This window comes from Nerophis lumbriciformis, linkage group LG16, assembly GCF_033978685.3.
Source record: "Nerophis lumbriciformis linkage group LG16, RoL_Nlum_v2.1, whole genome shotgun sequence".
Lineage (NCBI taxonomy): Eukaryota > Metazoa > Chordata > Actinopteri > Syngnathiformes > Syngnathidae > Nerophis > Nerophis lumbriciformis.
This window is the reverse complement of record NC_084563.2, coordinates 28,227,099-28,252,098: the sequence shown is the minus strand read 5'-3', so window position 1 is coordinate 28,252,098 and position 25,000 is coordinate 28,227,099. Positions and strand designations below refer to the sequence as shown.

At 41.2% G+C, this 25,000-nt stretch overlaps 1 protein-coding gene across 1 annotated transcript in view; it reads left to right on the top strand.

Annotated features, from left to right (window-relative positions):
* adgrl3.1 (adhesion G protein-coupled receptor L3.1) overlaps positions 1–25,000 on the top strand; it is a 320,601-nt gene that overhangs the window by 287,401 nt on the left and 8,200 nt on the right. The window contains exons 19-24 of the mRNA XM_072914913.1: positions 989–1,080; positions 8,632–8,800; positions 10,759–10,935; positions 11,449–11,542; positions 15,422–15,553; positions 18,825–18,842. Of these exons, the coding sequence (XP_072771014.1) occupies positions 989–1,080; positions 8,632–8,800; positions 10,759–10,935; positions 11,449–11,542; positions 15,422–15,553; positions 18,825–18,842 (682 nt within the window). The remainder of the gene's footprint in view (positions 1–988; positions 1,081–8,631; positions 8,801–10,758; positions 10,936–11,448; positions 11,543–15,421; positions 15,554–18,824; positions 18,843–25,000) is intronic.

Genomic DNA, 25,000 nt, shown 5'->3' with positions numbered 1-25,000 from the left:
TATCATGTATTACATCACTATCACGTATTATCTCACTCTCAGGCCCAACAGGAAGTGGAACAGTTGAGCTGCAGTTTGCAGGTGTCAGTCAGCAACATGACAACCTTTGAGTTGAAGAGCAGACTCCTCAGTTTGTTTGTGTCTTCACTCACATCACCTTGTGGAGGCCAACCTGCTCTTATCTCCCATCTGACTGCTGATTGGTCAGCTGCTGTCAATCATTGTCACCTTGACCAGAAGTCACAACCCTCTCCACCGAAACCACCTCCAAAACCACCTCCGTGCCCTGCTGAATAAGTCTCCAGAAATCCATTTGGGAATTGCTAACAAAACTGGCAAATGATTCCCAGGAATCCAAAGACTGGGAACCATTGTTTGATTCCGGTCCCTGGTCATTGGTCAAAATAGTCGACTCTAGTTGAGTCTCAGACTTCAACCAGTCGACCCAAAAATGATATTGAGGTCACATCTTCTGAGTTCTTGCGTATTGAGTGTGGAACAAGGACTTCTTGCTGAGGACTACACCTTCACTGTGCTTCAGCATCAGGTGATGCCAGGGAACTGAATTTGATCTTTTATCAGCGAGGTCTTTTTAGACAAAGAAAAATGTTCCATACGGTACATTGTAGACTCAGGGAAATAGAGTTGGACCTTCTGTCAGATGCAGATAAACCAGCGGTATGATAGCATCGGGACATGTTCCCAATTAGATGTCTGCTGAGCTCTGGGCTCAAAGTCAGCCAGGCTCTGATGGATCTGAGCCAGTCTGCAGACCGGCTGCAGACAATTTATTAAACCAGCAGCAGATGGGACAGCCACTCTGATATGTCCTTCAGAGGGGAGCCTGAATGGATGCCACCACAGCCAAAAACTTTCCTCTCATCGATCGTGTCCTCAGACTTGTTCCTGTTGGCCTGTGCAGAACTTGCGAGTGGATGGTGTGTTTGATCACGCTGCTAACTCCTACCTGTCCATCTGTGTGTTTCAGCTCAATGTGATCTTCCTTGGCATTGCGCTGTATAAGATGTTCCACCACACCGCCATCCTCAAACCGGACTCTGGATGTCTGGACAACATCAAGTAAGTGTTCTGGTCTGATAGCGTACAGGTCCATGTGTGCACCGAGACAAGGGACTCAGTATTTACTGCCCTTTTTTAGAAGGTTCCGTTGATTTCAACATCCAGCTGACAGCTTTTATCTTCTTGAAGAAAGTGAGAGCACCTGGTTGTGCTCCATCCCTACTAGCACTTTAAAAAAACATTTACCCATCATGCATGGTTTGTTAAAGCCCTACACATGGTAAATTGTTTACAGCTATGACAACAAGGACTATGACACCAAGGACTGTGACACCAAGGACTGTGACACCAATGACTGACACCAATGACTGTGATACCAAGGACTGTGACACCAAGAACTATGACACCAAGGACTGACACACCAAGGACTGAGACACCAAGGACTGTGACACCAAGGACTATGCCACCAAGGACTATGACACCAAAGACTGTGACAAAAACGACTATGAAACCAAGGAATATGACACCAAGGACTATGACACCAAGGACGAACACACCAAGGACTGTGACACCAAGGAATATGACACCAAGGATTATGACACCAAGGACTGTGAAACCAAGGACTGTGACACCAATGACTAAGACACCAAGGACTGTGACACCAAGGACTAAGACAACAAGGACTATGACACCAAGGACTAAGATGCCAACAACTGTGACACCAATGACTATGACACCAAGGACTATGACACCAAGGACGAACACACCAAGGACTGTGACACCAAGGAATATGACACCAAGGATTATGACACCAAGGACTGTGAAACCAAGGACTGTGACACCAATGACTAAGACACCAAGGACTGTGACACCAAGGACTAAGACAACAAGGACTATGACACCAAGGGCTAAGATGCCAACAACTGTGACACCAATGACTATGACACCAAGAATGAAGACACCAAGGACTGTGACACCAAGGACTGTGACACCAAGGACTAAGACAACAAGGACTAAGACACCAAGGACTGTGACACCAAGGACTGTGACACCAAGGACTAAGACAACAAGGACTATGACACCAAGGACTAAGATGCCAACAACTGTGACACCAATGACTATGACACCAAGGACGAAGACACCAAGGACTGTGACACCAAGGACTGTGACACCAAGGACTAAGACACCAAGGACTGTGACACCAAGGACTAAGACAACACAGATTATGACACCAAGGACTAAGATGCCAACAACTGTGACACCAATGACTATGACACCAAGGACTAAGATACCAAGGACTGTGACACCAAGGACTAAGATACCAAGGACTGTGACACCAAGGACTAAGATACCAAGGACTGTGACACCAAGGACTGTGACACCAAAAACTGTGACACCAAGGACTATAACACCAACCCATCCCCTGATTCCAGTTCAAACTTAGAGATGCTAACTTTTTTGCAGCCAAGTGAATCTTATACAAAGAATGCAGAGGTCCTGTTATATAGAGGAACTTGGACCAGTGTAAACACAGTTGTGTAGAGGAACTTGGACCAGTGTAAGTCTGACATACCAATACATGTTTTATACGTTCTAATAGAATGTTATGATGGACGCTATGGAAAGCAGCGCTAAGATGAAGAAGCAGCAACATAGATGACATCCATGGTTAGCAGTAGATCATTAGTCATGTTTGCGAGGGCTGTCTCCGTAGAGTGATTTGCCCTGAAAGCGGACTGAAAGGTTCACAGAGATTGTTAGACACTAAGTGTTCATTTAGCTGCTGTGCAACTATTTTTTATAGGATTTTGGAAATAAAGGGAAAGTGGGACACCGGCCGGTAGTTTACCATGAGGTCAGGATCAAGGTTAGGTCTTTTGAGCAGAGGATGAATAACCTTTCTTGAATGCTAGGGGAACAGTGCCAGAGGAAAGTGATACGTTTATAATATTTAGCACTGATGGACCTAATAATACAAAAAGCTCCTTGATAAGTTTCCCAGGAAGTGGGTCAAGTAAACATGTTGTTTGTTTTATCCCTCTTACACGCCGTAATAGTTCCTCTAATGTTATTTCATCAAAAAGAGAGAGACTATGTTGGAGGGCAGTATCTGTGGTATATACAGTTGTATCTGTGTTAATAGAACCCAGTTGGAGCTTTAATCTCCTTTCTAATCACTTCCATTTTCTTATTAAAGAACTTCATATAGTCAACAAGTGAACAATTCAAGAGGAACTTTGATGATTGTAAAAACAAATGCAACATACATTACATAAAATACATGAAAATACATCAATGCCACAACAAAATAAAAAAATATTAGTTTTTTACAAGTATAGAAATATAACCAAAAACTGAGAAATGACATATAACAATGTATCATCATATTATTTTTTATAATGTTATTATTGTTATTTTGTCATTTTTAATGCATGAAAGCCACAGCAAAACACAGTGTAAAAAAATAATACATTTCATTTCAAAAAGCCTCATATACTCTGCTACCTGATTTTTTTATTTTTACTTGCACTCAGTCTACCGTCTCAGCACTCTGGGGTCACCGCAAGCTCAAACTTGCTCACCCGTGATTGAATTCTATGTTGGAGATGAAATATTATCATAATTTGACTTGATCAATGTTATCATTGCCGGCAGTAAGTCGGACATGTTTCCAGTGAGGGTTGGACTCCGCCAAGGCTGCCCTTTGTCACCGATTCTGTTCATAACCTTTATGGACAGAATTTCTAGGCGCAGTCAGGGCGTTGAGGGGATCTGGTTTGGTGGCTGCAGGATTAGGTCACTGCTATTTGCAGATGATGTGGTCCTGATGGCTTCCTCCGGCCAAGATCTTCAGCTCTCACTGGATCGGTTCGCAGCCGAGTGTGAAGCGACTGGGATGGGAATCAGCACCTCCAAGTCCGAGTCCATGGTTCTCTCCCGGAAAAGGGTGGAGTGCCATCTCCGGGTTGGGGAGGAGATCTTGCCCCTAGTGGAGGAGTTCAAGTACCTCGGAGTCTTGTTCACGAGTGGGGGAAGAGTGGATCGTGAGATCGACAGGCGGATCGGTGCGGCGTCTTCAGTAATGCGGACGCTGTATCGATCCGTTGTGGTGAAGAAGGAGCTGAGCCGGAAGGCAAAGCTCTCGATTTACCGGTCGATCTACGTTCCCATCCTCACCTATGGTCATGAGCTTTGGGTCATGATCGAAAGGACAAGATCACGGGTACAAGCGGCCGAAATGAGTTTCCTCCGCCGAGTGGCGGGGCTCTCCCTTAGAGATAGGGTGAGAAGCTCTGTCATTCGGGGGGAGCTCAAAGTAAAGCCGCTGCTCCTCCACATCGAGAGGAGCCAGATGAGGTGGTTCGGGCATCTGGTCAGGATGCCACCCGAACGCCTCCCTAGGAAGGTGTTTCGGGCACGTCCGACCGGTAGGAGGCCACGGGGAAGACCCAGGACACGCTGGGAAGACTATCTCTCCCGGCTGGCCTGGGCCTCGGGATCCCCCGGGAGGAGCTGGACGAAGTGGCTGGGGAGAGGGAAGTCTGGGCTTCCCTGCTTAAGCTGCTGCCCCCGCGACCCGACCTCGGATAAGTGGAAGAAGATGGATGGATGGATGGAATGTTATTATTATATATTGTCTTACTTATGGTCATCATTTTGACTCTCCTACTAAAACTACCAACTTAATGTCAGACGTGTTGCTAAATAAAAATATCTTTATTGGAGCTCATTAGCCTGAAAGACTTTCTCCTGTGGAAGGAAGTCTATAGAACCAAGCAATAACCATTTTAGAGGTCTATAAAAGTACTTGGCATGGTCCTTAAGTCCCAAGTCACAGTGGTCCTCGGACTAAGTAAGACTTATTTTGCCGTTTAAAAGGAGAGCAAAAAGTTCATCCATCCATTTTATACCGCTTGTCCTTCTTTGTTTATTTGCTGTGAGCTGCGTTTGACCTGTTTGCAACTCAGCCGAGTTCATCCTGGCTGCACAAACACTGAAGTCCAATAATGTGTGACTGCCATCCTTTGTTGTGCCTTCTTTGCATAAAAACATGTTTTATTTTTGTGTGACATCATCTCAGTCTTGTTTGTGTGTGACATCATCTCAGTCTTGTTTGTGTGTGACATCATTTCAGTCTTGTTTGTGTGTGACATCATCTCAGTCTTGTTTGTGTGTGACATCATTTCAGTCTTGTTTGTGTGTGACATCATCTCAGTCTTGTTTGTGTGACATCATCTCAGTCTTGTTTGTGTGTGACATCATTTCAGTCTTGTTTGTGTGTGACATCATCTCAGTCTTGTTTGTGTGACATCATCTCAGTCTTGTTTGTGTGTGACATCATCTCAGTCTTGTTTGTGTGTGACATCATCTCAGTCTTGTATGTGTGTGACATCATCTCAGTCTTGTTTGTGTGTGACATCATCTCAGTGTTGTTTGTGTGTGACATCATCTCAGTCTTGTTTGTGTGTGACATCATCTCAGTCTTGTATGTGTGTGACATCATCTCAGTCTTGTTTGTGTGTGACATCATCTCAGTGTTGTTTGTGTGTGACATCATCTCAGTCTTGTTTGTGTGTGACATCATCTCAAGGAGCACATGACTATCATCTGCACGTGAGTTTATGAGGATCTGCAAAACATGACTTCATTTCCCTCTCAACCCGGCTAACTAACTGACTAACTGACCGACTGATTAACTAACTAATCGACGGACTGATTGACTAACTAACTGATTGACTGACTGACTAACTAACTCACCGACTGACTGACCAACTAACTGACTGACTGAATGACTGACTAACTAACTGACTGACTGACTAACTAACTAACTGACTGATTGACTGACTAACTGACTGACTGACTGACTGACCGACTAACTAACTAACTAACTAACTGACTGAATGACTGACTGACTGACTGACTGACTAACTAACTTACTGACCGACTGACAGACTGACTGACTGACTGACTGACTGACTAAGTAACTAAGTAACTAAGGACAGTGTCATGCTGTCATTCACCACAGACAAAAGGTTAAAGGTAACAAGGTGTAAAGTGTGAAAGATGATCTTTGCTGCAGACTTCCAGAATGTAAAGTCCTGAATGGAGATTAAAAAAAGTCCTGAATGGAGATAAAAAAAAATCAAAGAGCAGTTGAAAGAAGAAATGCTTTTGGATCTTTTCTTAATTGCTTAGTGCGTGTGAGGCAGCTGGAGGTGGAACACATTTGATCACAATCACACACTTTAGTCTTATTCGTGTTCTTCTTCTCCTTTCTTTGTCTGCTTTATCACACTTTGTCTTTGTCTCAGTCGCTGATTGGCTCTGCTAGGATCACCGTCCAGTCAGGCACATTCTCATTGGTCGGCTGTTGTGTGTAGGGCCCGCCTCCATCTGCTCCTCAGCTCCCTCAGTAGAAATGACTAGAACCTTTGTGACCTTTGTGACCCATGGATGTGCTGGTGAAATGTTCCACTGGTGAAACGTTCCACTGGGGAAACATTCCACTGGTGAAATGTTACACTCGTGAAACATTCCACTGGTGAAATGTTACACTCGTGAAACATTCCACTGGTGAAACGTTCCACTCGTGAAATGTTCCACTGGTGAAATGTTCCACTGGTCAAACGTTCCACTGGTCAAACGTTCCACTAGTGAAACATTCCACTGGTGAAATGTTCCACTGGGGTAATGTTCCACTGGTGAAATGTTCCACTGGGGTAATGTTCCACTGGTGAAATGTTCCACTGGTGAAATGTTTTACTGGTGAAATGTTCCACTGGTGAAACGTTCCACTAGTGAAATTTTCCTCTAGAGAAATGTTCCACTGGTGAAATTTTCCACTGGGAAAATGTTCCACTGGTGAAACGTTCCACTGGTGAAATGTTCCACTGGTGAAACGTTCCACTGGTGAAATGTTCCACTGGTGAAACGTTCCACTGGTGAAATGTTCCACTAGTGAAATGTTCCACTGGTGAAACGTTCCACTGGTGAAACATTCCACTGGTGAAATGTTCCACTGGTCAAATGTTCCACTGGTCAAATGTTCCACTGTTCAAACGTTCCACTAGTGAAACATTCCACTGGTGAAATGTTCCACTGGGGTAATGTTCCACTGGTGAAATGTTCCACTGGTGAAATGTTTTACCTGTGAAATGTTCCACTGGTGAAACATTCCACCTGGTGAAATTTTCCACTGGAGAAATGTTCCACTGGTGAAATTTTCCACTGGGGAAATGTTCCACTGGTGAAACGTTCCACTGGTGAAATGTTCCACTGGTGAAACGTTCCACTGGTGAAACGTCCACTGGTGAAATGTTCCACTAGTGAAATGTTCCACTGGTGAAACGTTCCATTGGTGAAACATTCCACTGGTGAAACGTTCTACTGGTGAAACATTCCACTGGTGAAACGTTCTACTGGTGAAACATTCCACTGGTGAAACGTTCCACTGGTCAAACGTTCCACTAGTCAAACGTTCCACCAGTGAAACATTCCACTGGTGAAATGTTCCACTGGGGTAATGTTCCACTGGTGAAATGTTCCACTGGTGAAATGTTTTACCTGTGAAATGTTCCACTGGTGAAACGTTCCACTGGTGAAATTTTCCACTGGAGAAATGTTCCACTGGTGAAATTTTCCACTGGGGAAATGTTCCACTGGTGAAATGTTCCACTGGTGAAATGTTCCACTGGTGAAACGTTCCACTGGGGAAACGTTCCACTGGTGAAACGTACCACTGGTGAAATGTTCCACTGTTGAAATGTTCCAGTGGCCATAAGTGCCAAGGTGAGGGTCAGAGATGAGGTCAGTGTAGCACCAACACAAAGAGAAAGGTCCATCATCCAGGTGGACCACTAAGAACAAAGGTGAGGGTCAGAGACGAGGTCAGTGTAGCACCAACACAAAGAGAAAGGTCCATCATCCAGGTGGACCACTAAGAACAAAGGTGAGGGTCAGAGACGAGGTCAGTGTAGCACCAACACAAAGAGAAAGGTCCATCATCCAGGTGGACCACTAAGAACAAAGGTGAGGGTCAGAGACGAGGTCAGTCTAGCACCAACACAAAGGTCCATCATCCAGGTGGACCACTAAGAACAAAGGTGAGGGTCAGAGATGAGGTCAGTGTAGCACCAACACAAAGGTCCATCATCCAGGTGGACCACTAAGAACAAAGGTGAGGGTCAGAGACGAGGTCAGTGTAGCACCAACACAAAGAGAAAGGTCCATCATCCAGGTGGACCACTAAGAACAAAGGTGAGGGTCAGAGACGAGGTCAGTCTAGCACCAACACAAAGGTCCATCATCCAGGTGGACCACTAAGAACAAAGGTGAGGGTCAGAGATGAGGTCAGTGTAGCACCAACACAAAGGTCCATCATCCAGGTGGACCACTAAGAACAAAGGTGAGGGTCAGAGACGAGGTCAGTGTAGCACCAACACAAAGAGAAAGGTCCATCATCCAGGTGGACCACTAAGAACAAAGGTGAGGGTCAGAGACGAGGTCAGTGTAGCACCAACACAAAGGTCCATCATCCAGGTGGACCAGTGACCTTCATGTTAGGAGAAGAATCCTTCTTTTCCAAAAGTAGTTTCTTGTCCTCTCCTGCAGGTCTTGGGTGATCGGGGCCATAGCCCTGCTGTGTCTGCTGGGTCTGACCTGGGCCTTTGGACTGATGTACATCAACGAGAGCACGGTGATCATGGCCTACCTCTTCACCATCTTCAACTCCCTGCAGGGCATGTTCATCTTCATCTTCCACTGCATCCTGCAGAAGAAGGTGAGACACCTCTTAAAGGGGAAGTGCACTTTTAATTGTCTCATTCACACACCTTATAGAAGGCAAGAACACATGCATTCTAAATCCTAAATCAATGCTAGCAAGAGTCAGCTAACAACGAAGGTGATGGGAGTGGCTGCAATAAAAAAATAAAAACATCCATCAAGGTTTTATATACACACTTTAAGTACACATTGTGGTGAAGTCAACTATTAACCAATAACAAACCACTTTAAAGTCAAAATAATCTTTGCTAACGTTAGTTAATGCTACCTTTTCCATGGTAGCACGCTAACACGACTACGCTAGCTTTCTTTAGCTATTTACGCAGGTGTAAAACTTCAGAGTCAACTATTTATTGTAACACCCTTAACTGTTAGCAAGCTAACATAAACATTTTAACTGTTAGCATGCTAACATAAACATGTTAACTGTTAGCATGCTAACATAAACATGTTAACTGTTAGCATGCTGACATAAACATGTTAACTGTTAGCATGCTGACATAAACATGTTAACTGTTAGCATGTTGACATAAACATGTTAACTGTTAGCATGTTGACATAAACATGTTAACTGTTAGCATGTTTACATAAACATGTTAACTGTTAGCATGCTGACATAAACATGTTAACTGTTAGCATGTTGACATAAACATGTTAACTGTTAGCATGTTGACATAAACATGTTAACTGTTAGCATGCTGACATAAACATGTCAACTGTTAGCATGTTGACATAAACATGTTAACTGTTAGCATGCTAACATAAACATGTTAACTGTTAGCATGCTGACATAAACATGTTAACTGTTAGCATGTTGACATAAACATATTAACTGTTAGCAAGTTGACATAAACATGTTAACTGTTAGCAAGTTGACATAAACATGTTAACTGTTAGCACTTTGACATAAACATGTTAACTGTTAGCAAGTTGACATAAACATGTTAACTGTTAGCAAGTTGACATAAACATGTTAACTGTTAGCACTTTGACATAAACATGTTAACTGTTAGCATGTTGACATAAACATGTTAACTGTTAGCAAGTTGACATAAACATGTTAACTGTTAGCAAATTGACATAAACATGTTAACTGTTAGCATGTTGACATAAACATGTTAACTGTTAGCAAGTTGACATAAACATGTTAACTGTTAGCATGTTGACATAAACATGTTAACTGTTAGCATGCTGACATAAACATGTTAACTGTTAGCACTTTGACATAAACATGTTAACTGTTAGCATGCTGACATAATCATGCTAACTGTTAGCATGTTGACATAAACATGTTAACTGTTAGCATGCTGACATAAACATGTTAACTGTTAGCAAGTTGACATAAACATGTTAACTGTTAGCAAGTTGACATAAACATGTTAACTGTTAGCATGCTAACATAAACATGTTAACTGTTAGCATGCTGACATAAACATGTTAACTGTTAGCAAGTTGACATAAACATGTTAACTGTTAGCAAGTTGACATAAACATGTTAACTGTTAGCATGTTGACATAAACATGTTAACTGTTAGCATGCTAACATAAACATGTTTATGTTAGCATGTTCTTTTATTTGGCTGGTTTTACTAACGTTAGCATGCTAGCACTTAGCATGCATGAATTACCAAATCATGTGACTCTGAGGCTTATACCTGCAAAGTTAGCATGCTAACATTAGCATCCAGCTGAATGTGCAGGTGACTCACCTGATGCTACCTGTCTAGCATGCTAACTGATAGCATTTTGTTGGGCTTTAGCTTTTCAGCATTAGGATGCAATTTCTTCCAAAATAGTTTTCTTCTGGTTGAGCTTCATGTTTAGAAAAGATTGAGTTGTGAGTTGTTTTACTCCAAAGTGCTTAGCTGACAGTGTGCACCTGTGCAGGTGCGCAAGGAGTACGGCAAGTGTCAAAGTGCCAAAGTGCTTAGCTGACAGTGTGCACCTGTGCAGGTGCGCAAGGAGTATGGCAAGTGTCTGCGGACTCACTGCTGCAGTGGCAAGAGCGTGGAGACCTCCATCTCCTCCTCCAAGACCACCACCTCCCGCACACCTGGCCGCTACTCCACAGGCTCACAGGTGAGCTTACCTGCCTGCACACCTGGACGCTACAGCACAGCAGACTCTCAGGTGAGGCCAGTGCACACCCTGGGGGTTTGGGGTCACTCCTCTTCTCTGTCCACCAAATAAATGTGCAAATCATTCGTGTGGACTTGGAGGCGGAGCTACCTCACACCTTGACCCACACACACCTGTGCGTACGGCGTTCTGCTCTTTAAAGTGCTTCTGTTTCTCCTCGCGCTCTCTTTTATGTTTGACTTCTCTTCTTTTCCTTCATGTGCTACCGCCTCCCTTCACCACTTCCTCTTGCTCCCCTCCACTTCCTCCTGCTCCCCTCCACTTCCTCTTGCTCCCTTCCACTTCCTCCTGCTCCCTTCTACTTCCTCCCGCCTCCCTTCACCACTTCCTCCCGTCTCCCTTCCCCACTTCCTCCCACCTCCCTTCCACTTCCTCCCACTTCCTGTCTTGCACTTCCTCCCGCCTCCCTTCCCCACTTCCTCCCGCCTCCCCTTCCACACTTCCTGTCTTGCACTTCCTCCTGCTCCCTTCACCACTTCCTGTGTTGCACTTCCTGTGTTGCAGAGTCGCATCAGGCGCATGTGGAACGACACGGTGAGGAAGCAAGAGTCGTCCTTCATCACCGGAGACATCAACAGCTCCGCCACCCTCAACCGAGGTAGCATTTACATGTTGACTTCTCATTTATGACTTCTCACTTAGAAGTTGTCATTTATAAGTTGTCATTTATGATTTATAAGGTGGCATTTATAAGGTGTCATTTATAAGTTGTCATTTATATGTTGTCATTTATAAGGTGTCATTTATAAGTTCTCATTTATAAGGTGTCATTTATAAGTTGTCATTTATAAGGTGTCATTTATAAGTTGTCATTTATAAGGTGTCATTTATGACTTTTCATTTATGACTTGTCATTTATATGTTGTCATTTATAAGTTGTCATTTATAAGTTGTCATTTATAAGGTGTCATTTATGACTTTTCATTTATGACTTGTCATTTATAAGTTGTCATTTATAAGGTGTCATTTATAAGTTGTCATTTATAAGGTGTCATTTATAAGGTGTCATTTATAAGGTGTCATTTATAAGGTGTCATTTATAAGTTGTCATTTATAAGGTGTCATTTATGACTTTTCATTTATGACTTGTCATTTATAAGTTGTCATTTATATGTTGTCATTTATAAGGTGTCATTTATAAGGTGTCATTTATAAGTTGTCATTTATAAGGTGTCATTTATAAGTTGTCATTTATAAGTTGTCATTTATATGTTGTCATTTATAAGGTGTCATTTATAAGGTGTCATTTATAAGTTGTCATTTATAAGGTGTCATTTATGACTTTTCATTTATGACTTGTCATTTATAAGTTGTCATTTATAAGGTGTCATTTATAAGTTGTCATTTATAAGTTGTCATTTATATGTTGTCATTTATAAGGTGTCATTTATAAGGTGTCATTTATAAGTTGTCATTTACAAGGTGTCATTTATAAGTTGTCATTTATAAGTTGTCATTTATATGTTGTCATTTATAAGGTGTCATTTATAAGGTGTCATTTATAAGTTGTCATTTATAAGTTGTCATTTATGACTTTTTATTTATGACTTGTCATTTATAAGTTGTCATTTATAAGGTGTCATTTATAAGTTGTCATTTATATGTTGTCATTTATAAGGTGTCATTTATAAGGTGTAATTTATAAGTTGTCATTTATAAGTTATCATTTATATGTTGTCATTTATAAGGTGTCATTTATAAGGTGTCATTTATAAGTTGTCATTTATAAGGTGTCATTTATGACTTTTCATTTATGACTTGTCATTTATAAGTTGTCATTTATAAGGTGTCATTTATAAGGTGTCATTTATGACTTTTCATTTATGACTTGTCATTTATAAGTTGTCATTTATAAGGTGTCATTTATAAGTTGTCATTTATAAGGTGTCATTTATAAGTTGTCATTTATGATTTATAAGGTGTCATTTATAAGTTGTCATTTATGAGATGTCATGTATGACTTTTCATTTATGACTTGTCATTTATAAGTTGTCATTTATAAGGTGTCATTTATAAGTTGTCATTTATGATTTATAAGGTGTCATTTATAAGCTGTCATTGATGACTTTTCATTTATGACTTGTCATTTATAAGTTGTCATTTATAAGGTGTCATTTATAAGTTGTCATTTATGATTTATAAGGTGTCATTTATAAGTTGTCATTTATAAGGTGTCATTTATAAGTTGTCATTTATGATGTATAAGGTGTCACTTATAAGTTGTCATTTATGATTTATAAGTTGTCATTTATAAGTTGTCATTTATAAGGTCTCATTTATAAGTTGTCATTTATATGTTGTCATTTATAAGGTGTCATTTATAAGTTGTCATTTATATGTTGTCATTTATAAGGTGTCATTTATAAGGTGTCATTTATGACTTTTCATTTATGACTTGTCATTTATAAAGTGTCATTTATAAGTTGTCATTTATTATTTATAAGGTGTCATTCATAAGGTGTCATTTATAAGTTGTCATTTATGATTTATAAGATGTCATTTATAAGTTGTCATTTATAAGATGTCATTTATAATTTGTCATTTATAAGTTGTCATTTATGATTTATAAGGTGTCATTTATAAGTTATCATTTATGATTTATAAGGTGTCATTTACAAGTTCTCATTTATAAGTTGTCATTTATAAGTTGTCATTTATAAGGTGTCATTTATAAGGTGTCATTTTTAAGTTGTCATTTATAGGTTGTCATTTATAAGTTGTCATTTATATAAGTTGTCATTTTTAAGTTATCATTTATAAGTTGTCACTTATAAGGTGCCATTTATAAGTTGTCATTTATGAATTGTCATTTATAAGTTATCATTTGTAAGTTGTCACTTATAAGGTGTCATTTATAAGTTGTTAGGTCTGTCAGAAGCCCAGAAACTCACTGACCTTTTATACACACACATTAATTACAAACAAACATGTCACAGGTGAGGATTGGAACCTTGATTAGCCATTCAAAGCTGTTTGTGTCAACTTTTGTGCATGTTATCAGATCAAAGTCACTGGAGTATGTCAACTTTTGATTAGGGTCATTTGGGTACTTTCTTTTGTCATTTTGATTTAAAAAGAGTAACACAGTTGTTTGCCAATAAATAGCTTCACACAACCATTAAGCATGAGTGGAAGAAAGGTTGTTGTGTTATCATTCATATTCTCTGAAGAATGGCCAAGACATCATAAATTCTCCCAGGGTACGTAAACTTATTGAATATAATAAATATATACATAATATTATACAACATATATAACATGTGAAATATATTGAATATAATAAATATATATATATAATATTATACAACATATATAACATAAAATATATTGAATATATTAAATATATATTATATATCATCAACATATATAACATATTAAATATATTGAATATATTAAATATATATAGAATATAATTAACATATAAAACATGTTAAATATGTATAACATACAAAATATATTGAATGAATAAATATATATAATACATAATCCACATATGAAATATATTGAATGTATATAATATATATCATCAACATATATAACATGTGAAATATATTGAATATAATAAATATATATGTATAATATTTTACAACATATATAACATGTGAAATATATTGAATATAGTAAATATATATATATATAATATTTTACAACATATATAAAAGTCTTTGTGTATCAACATACATCAGAATGTTGTTCATCTTTGGGAGGCTTTTACTTTGAAATATGTTTGATTCACTTGTCCTCTTCTCTCCTTCTTTATTCTCTCCTTCTTTATTTCTTCTTAATTCTTCTCTCCTTCTTTATTCGTTCTTCTTTATTCTTCTCTCCTTCTTTCTTATCTCCTTCTTTATTTCTTCTTTCTTTCTCAATTATTTCTTCTTCTCTCTTTTTTTATTCTCTACTTCTTTATTTCTTAATTCTTTTTTCTTCTCTCCTTCTTTATTTCTTCATTCTTCTTTATTCTTCTCTCCTTCTTTCTTGTTTAATCCTTATTCTTCTCTCTTTCTTTATTTTTTGGTTCTTCTTTTTCTTCTTCTGTTCTTCTTTATTTCTTCTTTCATTCTTCTTTATTTATTATTTATTCCCTCCTTATTTCTTATTCTCTCCTTCTTTCTTCTTTCTTTTGTCTTTCTTCTTTTCTTCTTTATTTCTTTTTTCTTTTTTCTCTTCTTTTTTCTTCTCTCCTTTCTTCTCGTTTTATTTTCTTCTCGCCTTCTTTAATATTATATCTTTCTTTATTCTTTCTTCTCTCCTTCTTTCTTCTTTCTTCCACACACTCACTCTATCTCTCTTTCTTCCCCTACTTACTCCCACTCTGACACATTCTCTCTATCTCTCTATTTCTCTCTCTCTCTCCAATCACACCCACCCTCCTGTCCTCCCCCGCCTGCCTCCCTCCTTCCTCCTGCTTCCTCCCTCCTCCCTCCTGCCTCCTGCTCCTCCTTCCTGCCCCCCCCCCCCCCCCCCCTCCCCCCAGGGACGGTGGCTAACCATCTTCTAACTAATGCTCTCCTTCGTCCCCACGCTACTCACCACCCCTACAACACCCTGCTTGGTGACTCTGCAGTCTACAACAACCCTGCAGCCGCCGCCATGTACAACACCCAAGGTCTGTGGGGGCGGGGCTTACTGCATGGGGGATGGGCTTGAAATCCTTTGTTACAATCAATATAAAACTGATTGAATAATTAATATGGAGAGTCATCAATCGTTACAATCAATATAAAACTGATTAATTGATTAATAATTACAGTTATCCATCATTACAATCGGTGTAAAACTGATTGATTGATTAATAATCGGAGTCATGGATCATCACAATCAATATAAAACTGATTGATTGATTAATAATCAGAGTCATGGATCATTACAATCGGTATAAACTGATTGATTGGTTTATTGATTACAAACAAATATGACATGAAGTGTTCACTACAAGTCTTGGAAATAGGAGTTGAAAACACGTATTGACTCAAATATAATAAAATGTGTCTTCATTTTGGCAAACAGGAAATGAGTTATTATTTACGTGTCTTCCCTTTTGAACAAAGTCAAACTTCCTGAAGTCTTTTTGGAAAGATGTTAAAATGTTGTGTTTGTCTCACTAATTAAATGTTTAAATGTTGTGTTTGTCTCACTAATTAGTAGATTGCAATTAGCAGCTGTTGGTGATTGGGCTTCATTGATCACCATTAGCTCACATTTAGCATCCGTTGTTTCCTAACTTGCTAACGAGCCCTGAGACTCCTGTTTTCCCAGCGTCTCTCCAGGTCACTGGTGCACGTGAGTGACAGGAAGAAAAGCTGTGACTCTCTTGGGAGTAGTTTGGCGCCACCTGTTGGCTTTCGTGCATAAATGTTCAAAACCAGAACATGTTCTCAGGTTCTTCTGGTGGCTTTCGTGTATAAATGTTCAGAACCAGAACATGTTCTCAGGTTCTCCTGGTGGCTTTCGTGTATAAATGTTCAGAACCAGAACATGTTCTCAGGTTCTTCTGGTCCGCTAGTAGCTAGTAGCTAGTAGGTGTTAGCAGTCTTCCTCAGCGGGGTCACCTGACCTGTCAGCTGCTTTGGAGGCGTGGCCAAGCAGGTAGACCTCAGCCAGGTGGACCGTGCACACGTCTCGACTTATATTGAACTTTTTTTTATCTTAGGGCTGCAGCTCGCGATTATTTCAGTCATTGATTACTTGTTTGATTAATCGAGTAATCGGATAAAACACATTTAATGGCCTCAATGCATATTTGAAGGGAAACTTTCGTTTTACTTAGAGCTGCAGCTATTGATTTTTTTTTAGTTATCCAGTAATCCATTGATTTCTTTGTTCGATTAATCGAGTAATGGAATAAAACCCACGTTATGGCCTCAATGCATATGTCAGGGGAAATTGTTTCAATCAACTTTTTTTTCTTCGAGCTGCAGCTACTGATTTGTTTTAGTAGTCGGGTAATGTATTGATTACTTTGTTACATTAATTGTGGAATCAAATAAAACACAAAATAGTTGAAATATTAAAAACATTTCTTTCTTAGGGTTGCAGCTATCAATTTATTTTACTGATCAAGTCATCTATTGATTAGATTTTTTTCGATTAATCGATTAATCCAATAAAAAACACTTCATAGCCTCCATGCATATTTCAGGGAAATTTGTTTAAAGAAAAAAAATGTTTGCAGCTATTGATTTTTTTTAGTAATCGAGTAATCTTTGATTACTTTGTTGGATTAATCAAGTAATGGAATAAAACACACTTTATGTTCAAATTAACAGTGTTTTTTTTTCTTAGGGCTGCAGCTATCAGTTATTTTAGTAATCTATTAATTACGTTTTTTGATTAATGGAGTAAAGAAATAAAACACATTTTATAGCCTCTACGAATGTTTCAGGGAACATAATTGTAATAAAAAACCTGCAGCTACCAATTTATTTTAGTACTCAAGTAATCTATTGATTACTTTGTTCGATTAATCAAGTAATCGAATAAAACACACTTGCATATTTCAGGGAAATTGTTCAAATTAACAGCGATTATTTTCCAGAGAGCTGTAGCTATCAATTATTTTAGTAATCCACTTATCAATCAATTATTTTAGTAATCCACTTATCAATCAATTATTTTAGTCATCCACTTATCTATCAATTATTTTAGTAATCCACTTATCTATCAATTATTTTAGTCATCCACTTATCTATCAATTATTTTAGTAATCCACTTATCAATCAATTATTTTAGTAATCCACTTATCAATCAATTATTTTAGTCATCCACTTATCAATCAATTATTTTGGTCTTCCACTTATCAATCAATTATTTTAGTCATCCACTTATCTATCAATTATTTTAGTCATCCACTTATCAATCAATTATTTTAGTCATCCACTTATCTATCAATGAGTTTGTTGGAAGAATGAAGTAATCGGCCTCAATGCATATTTCAGAGAAAATAGTTGGAATGAACAAAAATCTTTTGATCAAACACTGAAAATGCACAACAACATGAAAATGGTCATTTTAACACATGTGCAATGTGTCAAACACAACAATCTAGCACACACAGCACAGCACCCACACCACCGCTCTCATGATCGCTCAATTGCAGCTGCAATGCAAACATTATCAGAATCAGAATAGTTTTTATTGCCATTGTTTGAGAACGGGTTCACAAACTAGGAATTGTTCTTGGTGCAACATAAAACACATAACACAGAATAGGTAATAACATGAGTTTATATTTGTGTGTTTAAAGTTCTGAACTCCAAATGTCTTCACTGTTGATGAGTCAGGATCAATTTAAGCAACACAACATAAATCAACACAACATAAGTCAACACAACATAAATCCGTTGCTATTTTCTAATCTATTCAGTCGATCAATGGCTGCAGCTCAGTGGTTTATATTTGATATTTGGGTCAATACAGCAGTGACAGAAGTTTGCTGTCTGAGGAGAATGTTCATGCTTTCTTGTGTTTGACAAACTTATTCAATCTTGACTCCAATATAAGACCACCACTTATTATGTTTTTGACTCCAATATAAGACCACCACTTATTATCTTCTTGACTCCAATATAAGACCACCATTTATTATCTTCTTGACTCCAATATAAGACCACCACTTATTATCTTCTTGACTCCAATATAAGACCACCACTTATTATCTTCTTGACTCCAATATAAGACCACCACTTATTCCAGGGAAGTAAATAGAAAGTGAGGTCATTCCTGCATGAAGCATCTGATAGTTTTACACTCTCCAATGTTTTCTGGATGACGTCTTTGTTCCAATCAAGAATGAAAAAAAGCATCTTCTTCTGTCGTCTTTGATGCGTCGACTCACTTTGTTGTCTCTTCTCTCTCTCCTCCCTCATGGCCTCCATCAGCGTCTTACAGAGACACAAGTACGCTTTACTTCCTACTTCCTTCACTTCCGATTTCCTTCACTTCCTGCTTCCTTCACTTCCTGCTTCCTTCACTTCCTGCTTCCTTCACTTCCTACTTCCTTCACCTCCTGCTTTCTTCACTTCCTGCTTCCTTCACTTCCTGCTTCCTTCACTTCCTGCTTCCTTCACTTCCTGCCTGCTTTGGACTTTGCTGAAGTTTCCTGTGACATATTTATTTCATTTGACATCAAATCCATTTGCTGCCTGTGAGAAAGCTTCCAGCACGTTTGCTTTGCAGTGTTGGACATCCAACTGAAAACATTTGACTCAGATGTCATATTTTCCCCCAAATGCTTTCTACAAACCCCGTTTCCATATGAGTTGGGAAATTGTGTTGGATGTAAATATAAATGGAATACAATGATTTGCAAATCCTTTTCAAGCCATATTCAGTTGAATATGCTACAAAGACAACATATTTGATGTTCAAACTCAAAAACTTTATTTTTTTTTTGCAAATAATATTTAACTTAGAATTTCATGGCTGCAACACGTGCCAAAGTAGTTGTGAAAGGGCATGTTCACCACTGTGTTACATGGCCTTTCCTTTTAACAACACTCAGTAAAGGTTTGGGAACTGAGGAGACACATTTTTGAAGCTTCTCAGGTGGAATTCTTTCCCATTCTTGCTTGATGTACAGCTTAAGTTGTTCAACAGTCCGGGGGTCTCCGTTGTGCTATTTTAGGCTTCATAATGCGCCACACATTTTCAATGGGAGACAGGTCTGGACTACAGGCAGGCCAGTCTAGTACCCGCACTCTTTTACTATGAAGCCACGTTGATGTAACACGTGGCTTGGCATTGTCTTGCTGAAATAAGCAGGGGCGTCCATGGTAACGTTGCTTGGATGGCAACATATGTTGTTCCAAAACCTGTATGTACCTTTCAGCATTAATGGTGCCTTCACAGATGTGTAAGTTACCCATGTCTTGGGCACTAATACACCCCCATACCATCACACATGCTGCCTTTTACATTTTGCGTCTAGAACAATCCGGATGGTTCTTTTCCTCTTTGGTCCGGAGGACACGACGTCCACAGTTTCCAAAAACAATTTGAAATGTGGACTCGTCAGACCACAGAACACTTTTCCACTTTGTATCAGTCCATCTTAGATGAGCTCAGGCCCAGCGAAGCCGACGGCATTTCTGGGTGTTGTTGATAAACGGTTTTCACCTTGCATAGGAGAGTTTTAATTTGCACTTACAGATGTAGCGACCAACTGTAGTTACTTACAGTGGGTTTCTGAAGTGTTCCTGAGCCCATGCGGTGATATCCTTTACACACTGATGTCACTTGTTGATGCATTCCAGCCTGAGGGATGGAAGGTCACGGGCTTAGCTGCTTACGTGCAGTGATTTCTCCAGATTCTCTGAACCCTTTGATGATATTACGGAGCGTAGATGGTGAAATCCCTAAATTCCTTGCAATAGCTGCTTGAGAAAGGTTTTTCTTAAACTGTTCAACAATTTGCTCATGCATTTGTTGACAAAGTGGTGACCCTCGCACCATCCTTGTTTGTGAATGACTGAGCATTTCATGGAATCTACTTTTATACCCAATCATGGCACCCACCTGTTCCCAATTAGCCTGTTCACCTGTGGGATGTTCCAAATAATAATAAATGATAAATGGGTTGTACTTGTATAGCGCTTTTCTACCTTCAAGGTACTCAAAGCGCTTTGACACTACTTCCACATTTACCCATTCACACACACATTCACACACTGATGGAGGGAGCTGCCATGCAAGGCGCTAACCAGCACCCATCAGGAGCAAGGGTGAAGTGTCTTGCTCAGGACACAACGGACATGACGAGGTTGGTACTAGGTGGGGATTGAACCAGGGACCCTCGGGTCGCGCACGGCCACTCTTCCACTGCGCCACGCCGTGTTATAAGCGTTAATAAGTGTTTGATGAGCATTCCTCAACTTTATCAGTATTTATTGCCACCTTTCCCAACTTCTTTGTCACGTGTTGCTGCCATCAAATTCTAAAATTAATGAACAATCATTTGTATCAACAATGTAGGAATAATGAATATACCAACAATGGTAATAGACAACATAGCAATAATGGTAATAGACAACATAGCAATAATGGTAATAGACAACATAGCAATAATGGTAAGGAAACATTGAGCACATGTTAACACTTTGAGACAGAGTACAGCAGCAGGTCAAATTAAAGACCCTCATCTCTATATTTGAACCAGACCCCATGTTTGTATAATAGTTTAAATCCATTAATTGTTTGGCATTGTTTGTGTTGTAAGTCCACTTTGTTCCATAGTTTTACTCCGCATACAGACACACAAAAACATAGTTTTACTCCGCATACAGACACACAAAAACATAGTTTTACTTCACATACAGACACACAAAAACATAGTTTTACTCCGCATACAGACACACAAAAACATAGTTTTACTCCGCATACAGACACACAAAAACATAGTTTTACTCCGCATACAGACACACAAAAACATAGTTTTACTCCGCATACAGACACACAAAAACATAGTTTTACTCTGCATACAGACACACAAAAACATAGTTTTACTCCGCATACAGACACACAAAAACATAGTTTTACTCTGCATACAGACACACAAAAACATAGTTTTACTCCGCATACAGACACACAAAAACATAGTTTTACTCCGCATACAGACACACAAAAACATAGTTTTACTCCGCATACAGACACACAAAAACATAGTTTTACTCTGCATACAGACACACAAAAACATAGTTTTACTCCGCATACAGACACACAAAAACATAGTTTTACTCTGCATACAGACACACAAAAACATAGTTTTACTCCGCATACAGACACACAAAAACATAGTTTTACTCCGCATACAGACACATAAAAAGATAGTTTTACTCCGCATACAGACACACAAAAACATAGTTTTACTCTGCATACAGACACACAAAAACATAGTTTTACTCCGCATACAGACACACAAAAAGGTTTACGAGTGGTTTGAGCTCTCGGCAATAAGAAATATCCAAAGCCTCTCAAGTTATGAGCCTGCACTCGTCTTCTAAAAAAACGTTGTAGATTAGGCGGCAATAATTTGTTAAATGTTTTATATAAGATTATTAATGTATTATATTTAACAAGGTCATCAAATTTGAGCAGAAAGGAAGAGTGAGACGTTGGAGCAGACGGGAGCCGAGAGAGTGAGGTGAAAGTCACTTTGGCACTGTCCATCCATCCATCCATCTTCTTCCGCTTATCCAAGGTCAAGTCACGGGGGCAGCAGCCTAAGCAGAGAAGCCCAGACTTCCCTCTCCCCAGCCACTTCATCCAGCTCCTCCTGGGGGATCCCGAGGCGTTCCCAGGCCAGCCGAGAGAGATAATCTTCCCAACGTGTCCTGGGTCTTCCCCGTGGCCTCCTACCGGTCAGACGTGCCCTAAACACCTCCCTAGGGAGGCGTTCGGGTGGCATCCTGACCAGATGCCCGAACCACCTCATCTGGCTGCTCTCCATGTGGAGGAGAAGCAGCTTTACTTTGAGCTCCCCCCGGATGACAGAGCTTCTCACCCTATCTCTAAGGGAGAGCCCCGCCACCCGGCGGAGGAAACTCATTTCGGCCGCTTGTACTCGTGATCTTGTCCTTTCGGTCATGACCATAGGTGAGGATGGGAACGTAGATCTACCGGTAAATCGAGAGCTTTGCCTTCCGGCTCAGCTCATTCTTCACCACAACGGATCAATACAGCGTCCGCATTACTGAAGACGCCGCACCGATCCGTCTGTCGATCTCACCATCCACTCTTCCCTCACTCGTGAACAAGAATCCGAGGTACTTGAACTCCTCCACTTGGGGCAAGATCTCCTCCCCAACCCGGAGATGGCACTCCAACCTTTTCCGGGCGAGAACCATGGACTCGGACTTGGAAGTGCTGATTCCCATTCCAGTTGCTTCACACTCGGCTGCAAACCGATCCAGTGAGAGCTGAAGATCTTGGCCAGATGAAGCCATCAGGACTACATCATCTGCAAATAGCAGAGACCCAATCCTGCAGCCACCAAACCAGATACCCTCAAAGCCTTGACTGCGCCTAGAAATTCTGTCCATAAAGGTTATGAACAGAATGGGTGACAAAGGGCAGCCTTGGCGGAGTCCAATCCTCACTGGAAACGTGTCCGACTTATTGCCAGCAATGCGGACCAAGCTCTGACACTGATCATACAGGTAGCGAACTGCCACAATAAGACAGTCCGTTACCCCATACTCTCTGAGCACTCCCCACAGGAGTTACCGGGGGACACGGTCGAATGCCTTCTCCAAGTCCACAAAACACATGTAGACTGGTTGGGCAAACTCCCATGCACCCTCAAGGACCCTGCCGAGAGTATAGAGCTAGTCCACAGTTCCACGACCAGGAAAAAAACCACGCTGTTCCTCCTGAATCCAAGGTTCGACTACCTGGCGTAGCCTCCTCTCCAGTACACCTGAATAGACCTTACCGGGAAGGCTGAGGAGTGTGATCCCACGGGGCCTTGCCACCGAGGAGCTTTTTAACTACCTCGGCAACCTCAGCCCCAGAAATAGGAGAGCCCTCCACAGATTCCCCAGGCCCTGCTTCCTCATAGGAAGACGTGCTGGTAGGATTGAGGAGGTCTTCGATGTATTCCCTCCACCGATCCACAACATCCGCAGTCGATGTCAGCAGAACACCCTCCCCACCATACACGGTGTTGACATTGCACTGCTTCCCCTTCCTGAGGCGGCGACTGGTGGTCCAGAATCGCTTCGAAGCCGTCCGGAAGTCATTTTCCATGGCTACCCCAAACCCCTCCCATGTCCGAGTTTTTGCCTCCGCGACCGCTGAAGCCGCACACCGCTTGGCCTGTCGGTACCTGTCCGCTGCCTCCGGAGTCCTATGAGCCAAAATAGCTCGATAGGACTCTTTCTTCAGCTTGACGGCATCCCTTATGGCTGGTGTCCACAAGCGGGTTCTAGGATTACCGCCACGACAGGCACCAACCACCTTGCGGCCACAGCTCCAATCAGCCGCCTCGACAATAGAGGTACGGAACATCGTCCACTCGGACTCAATGTCCAGCACCTCCCTCGTGACATGTTCAAAGTTCTTCCGGAGGTGGGAATTGAAACTCTCTCTGACAGGAGACTGCCAGGCATTCCCAGCAAACCCTCACAATGCGTTTGGGCCTGCCAGGCCTGTCCGGCATCCTCCCCCACCATCGCAGCCAACTCACCACCAGGTGGTGATCGGTAGAAAGCTCAGCCCCTCTCTTCACCCGAGTGTCCAAAACATGAGACCGCAAATCCGATGACACAACTACAAAGTCGATCATGGAACTGCGGCCTAGGGTGTCCTGGTGCCAAGTGCACATATGGACACCCTTATGTTTGAACATGGTGTTTGTTATGGACAATCTGTGACGAGCACAAAAGTCCAATAACAAAACACCACTCGGGTTCAGATCCGGGCGGCCATTCTTCCCAATTACGCCTCTCCAGGTTTCACTGTCGCAGCCAACATGAGCGCTGAAGTCCCCCAGTAGAACGAGGGAATCACCCGGGGGAGCACTCTCCAGTACTCCCTCGAGTGAATCCAAAAAGGGTGGGTACTCTGAGCTGCCGTTTGGCGCGTAAGCGCAAACCACAGTCAGGACCCGTTCCCCAACCCGAAGGCGGAGGGAAGCTACCCTCTCGTCCACCGGGTTGAACTCCAACGTGCAGGCTCTGAGCCGGGGGACAACAAGAAGTTCCACCCCAGCCCGTCGCCTCTCATTGCTGGCAACGCCAGAGTGGAAGAGAGTCCAGCCCCTCTCAAGAGACCTGGTTCCAGAGCCCTTGCTGTGCGTCGAAGTGAGTCTGACTATATCTAGCCGGAACTTCTCCACCTCGCGCACTAGCTCAGGTTCCTTCCCCCCCAGCGAGGTGACGTTCCACGTCCCAAGAGCTAGCTTATGTAGCCGAGGATCGGACCGCCAAGTGCCCTGCCTTTGGCTGCTGCCCAGCTCACACTGCACCCGACCTCTATGGCCCCTGCTATGGGTGGTGAGCCCATTGGAGCCTCTTTGGGCTGTGCCCGGCCGGGCCCCATGGGGACAGGCCCGGCCACC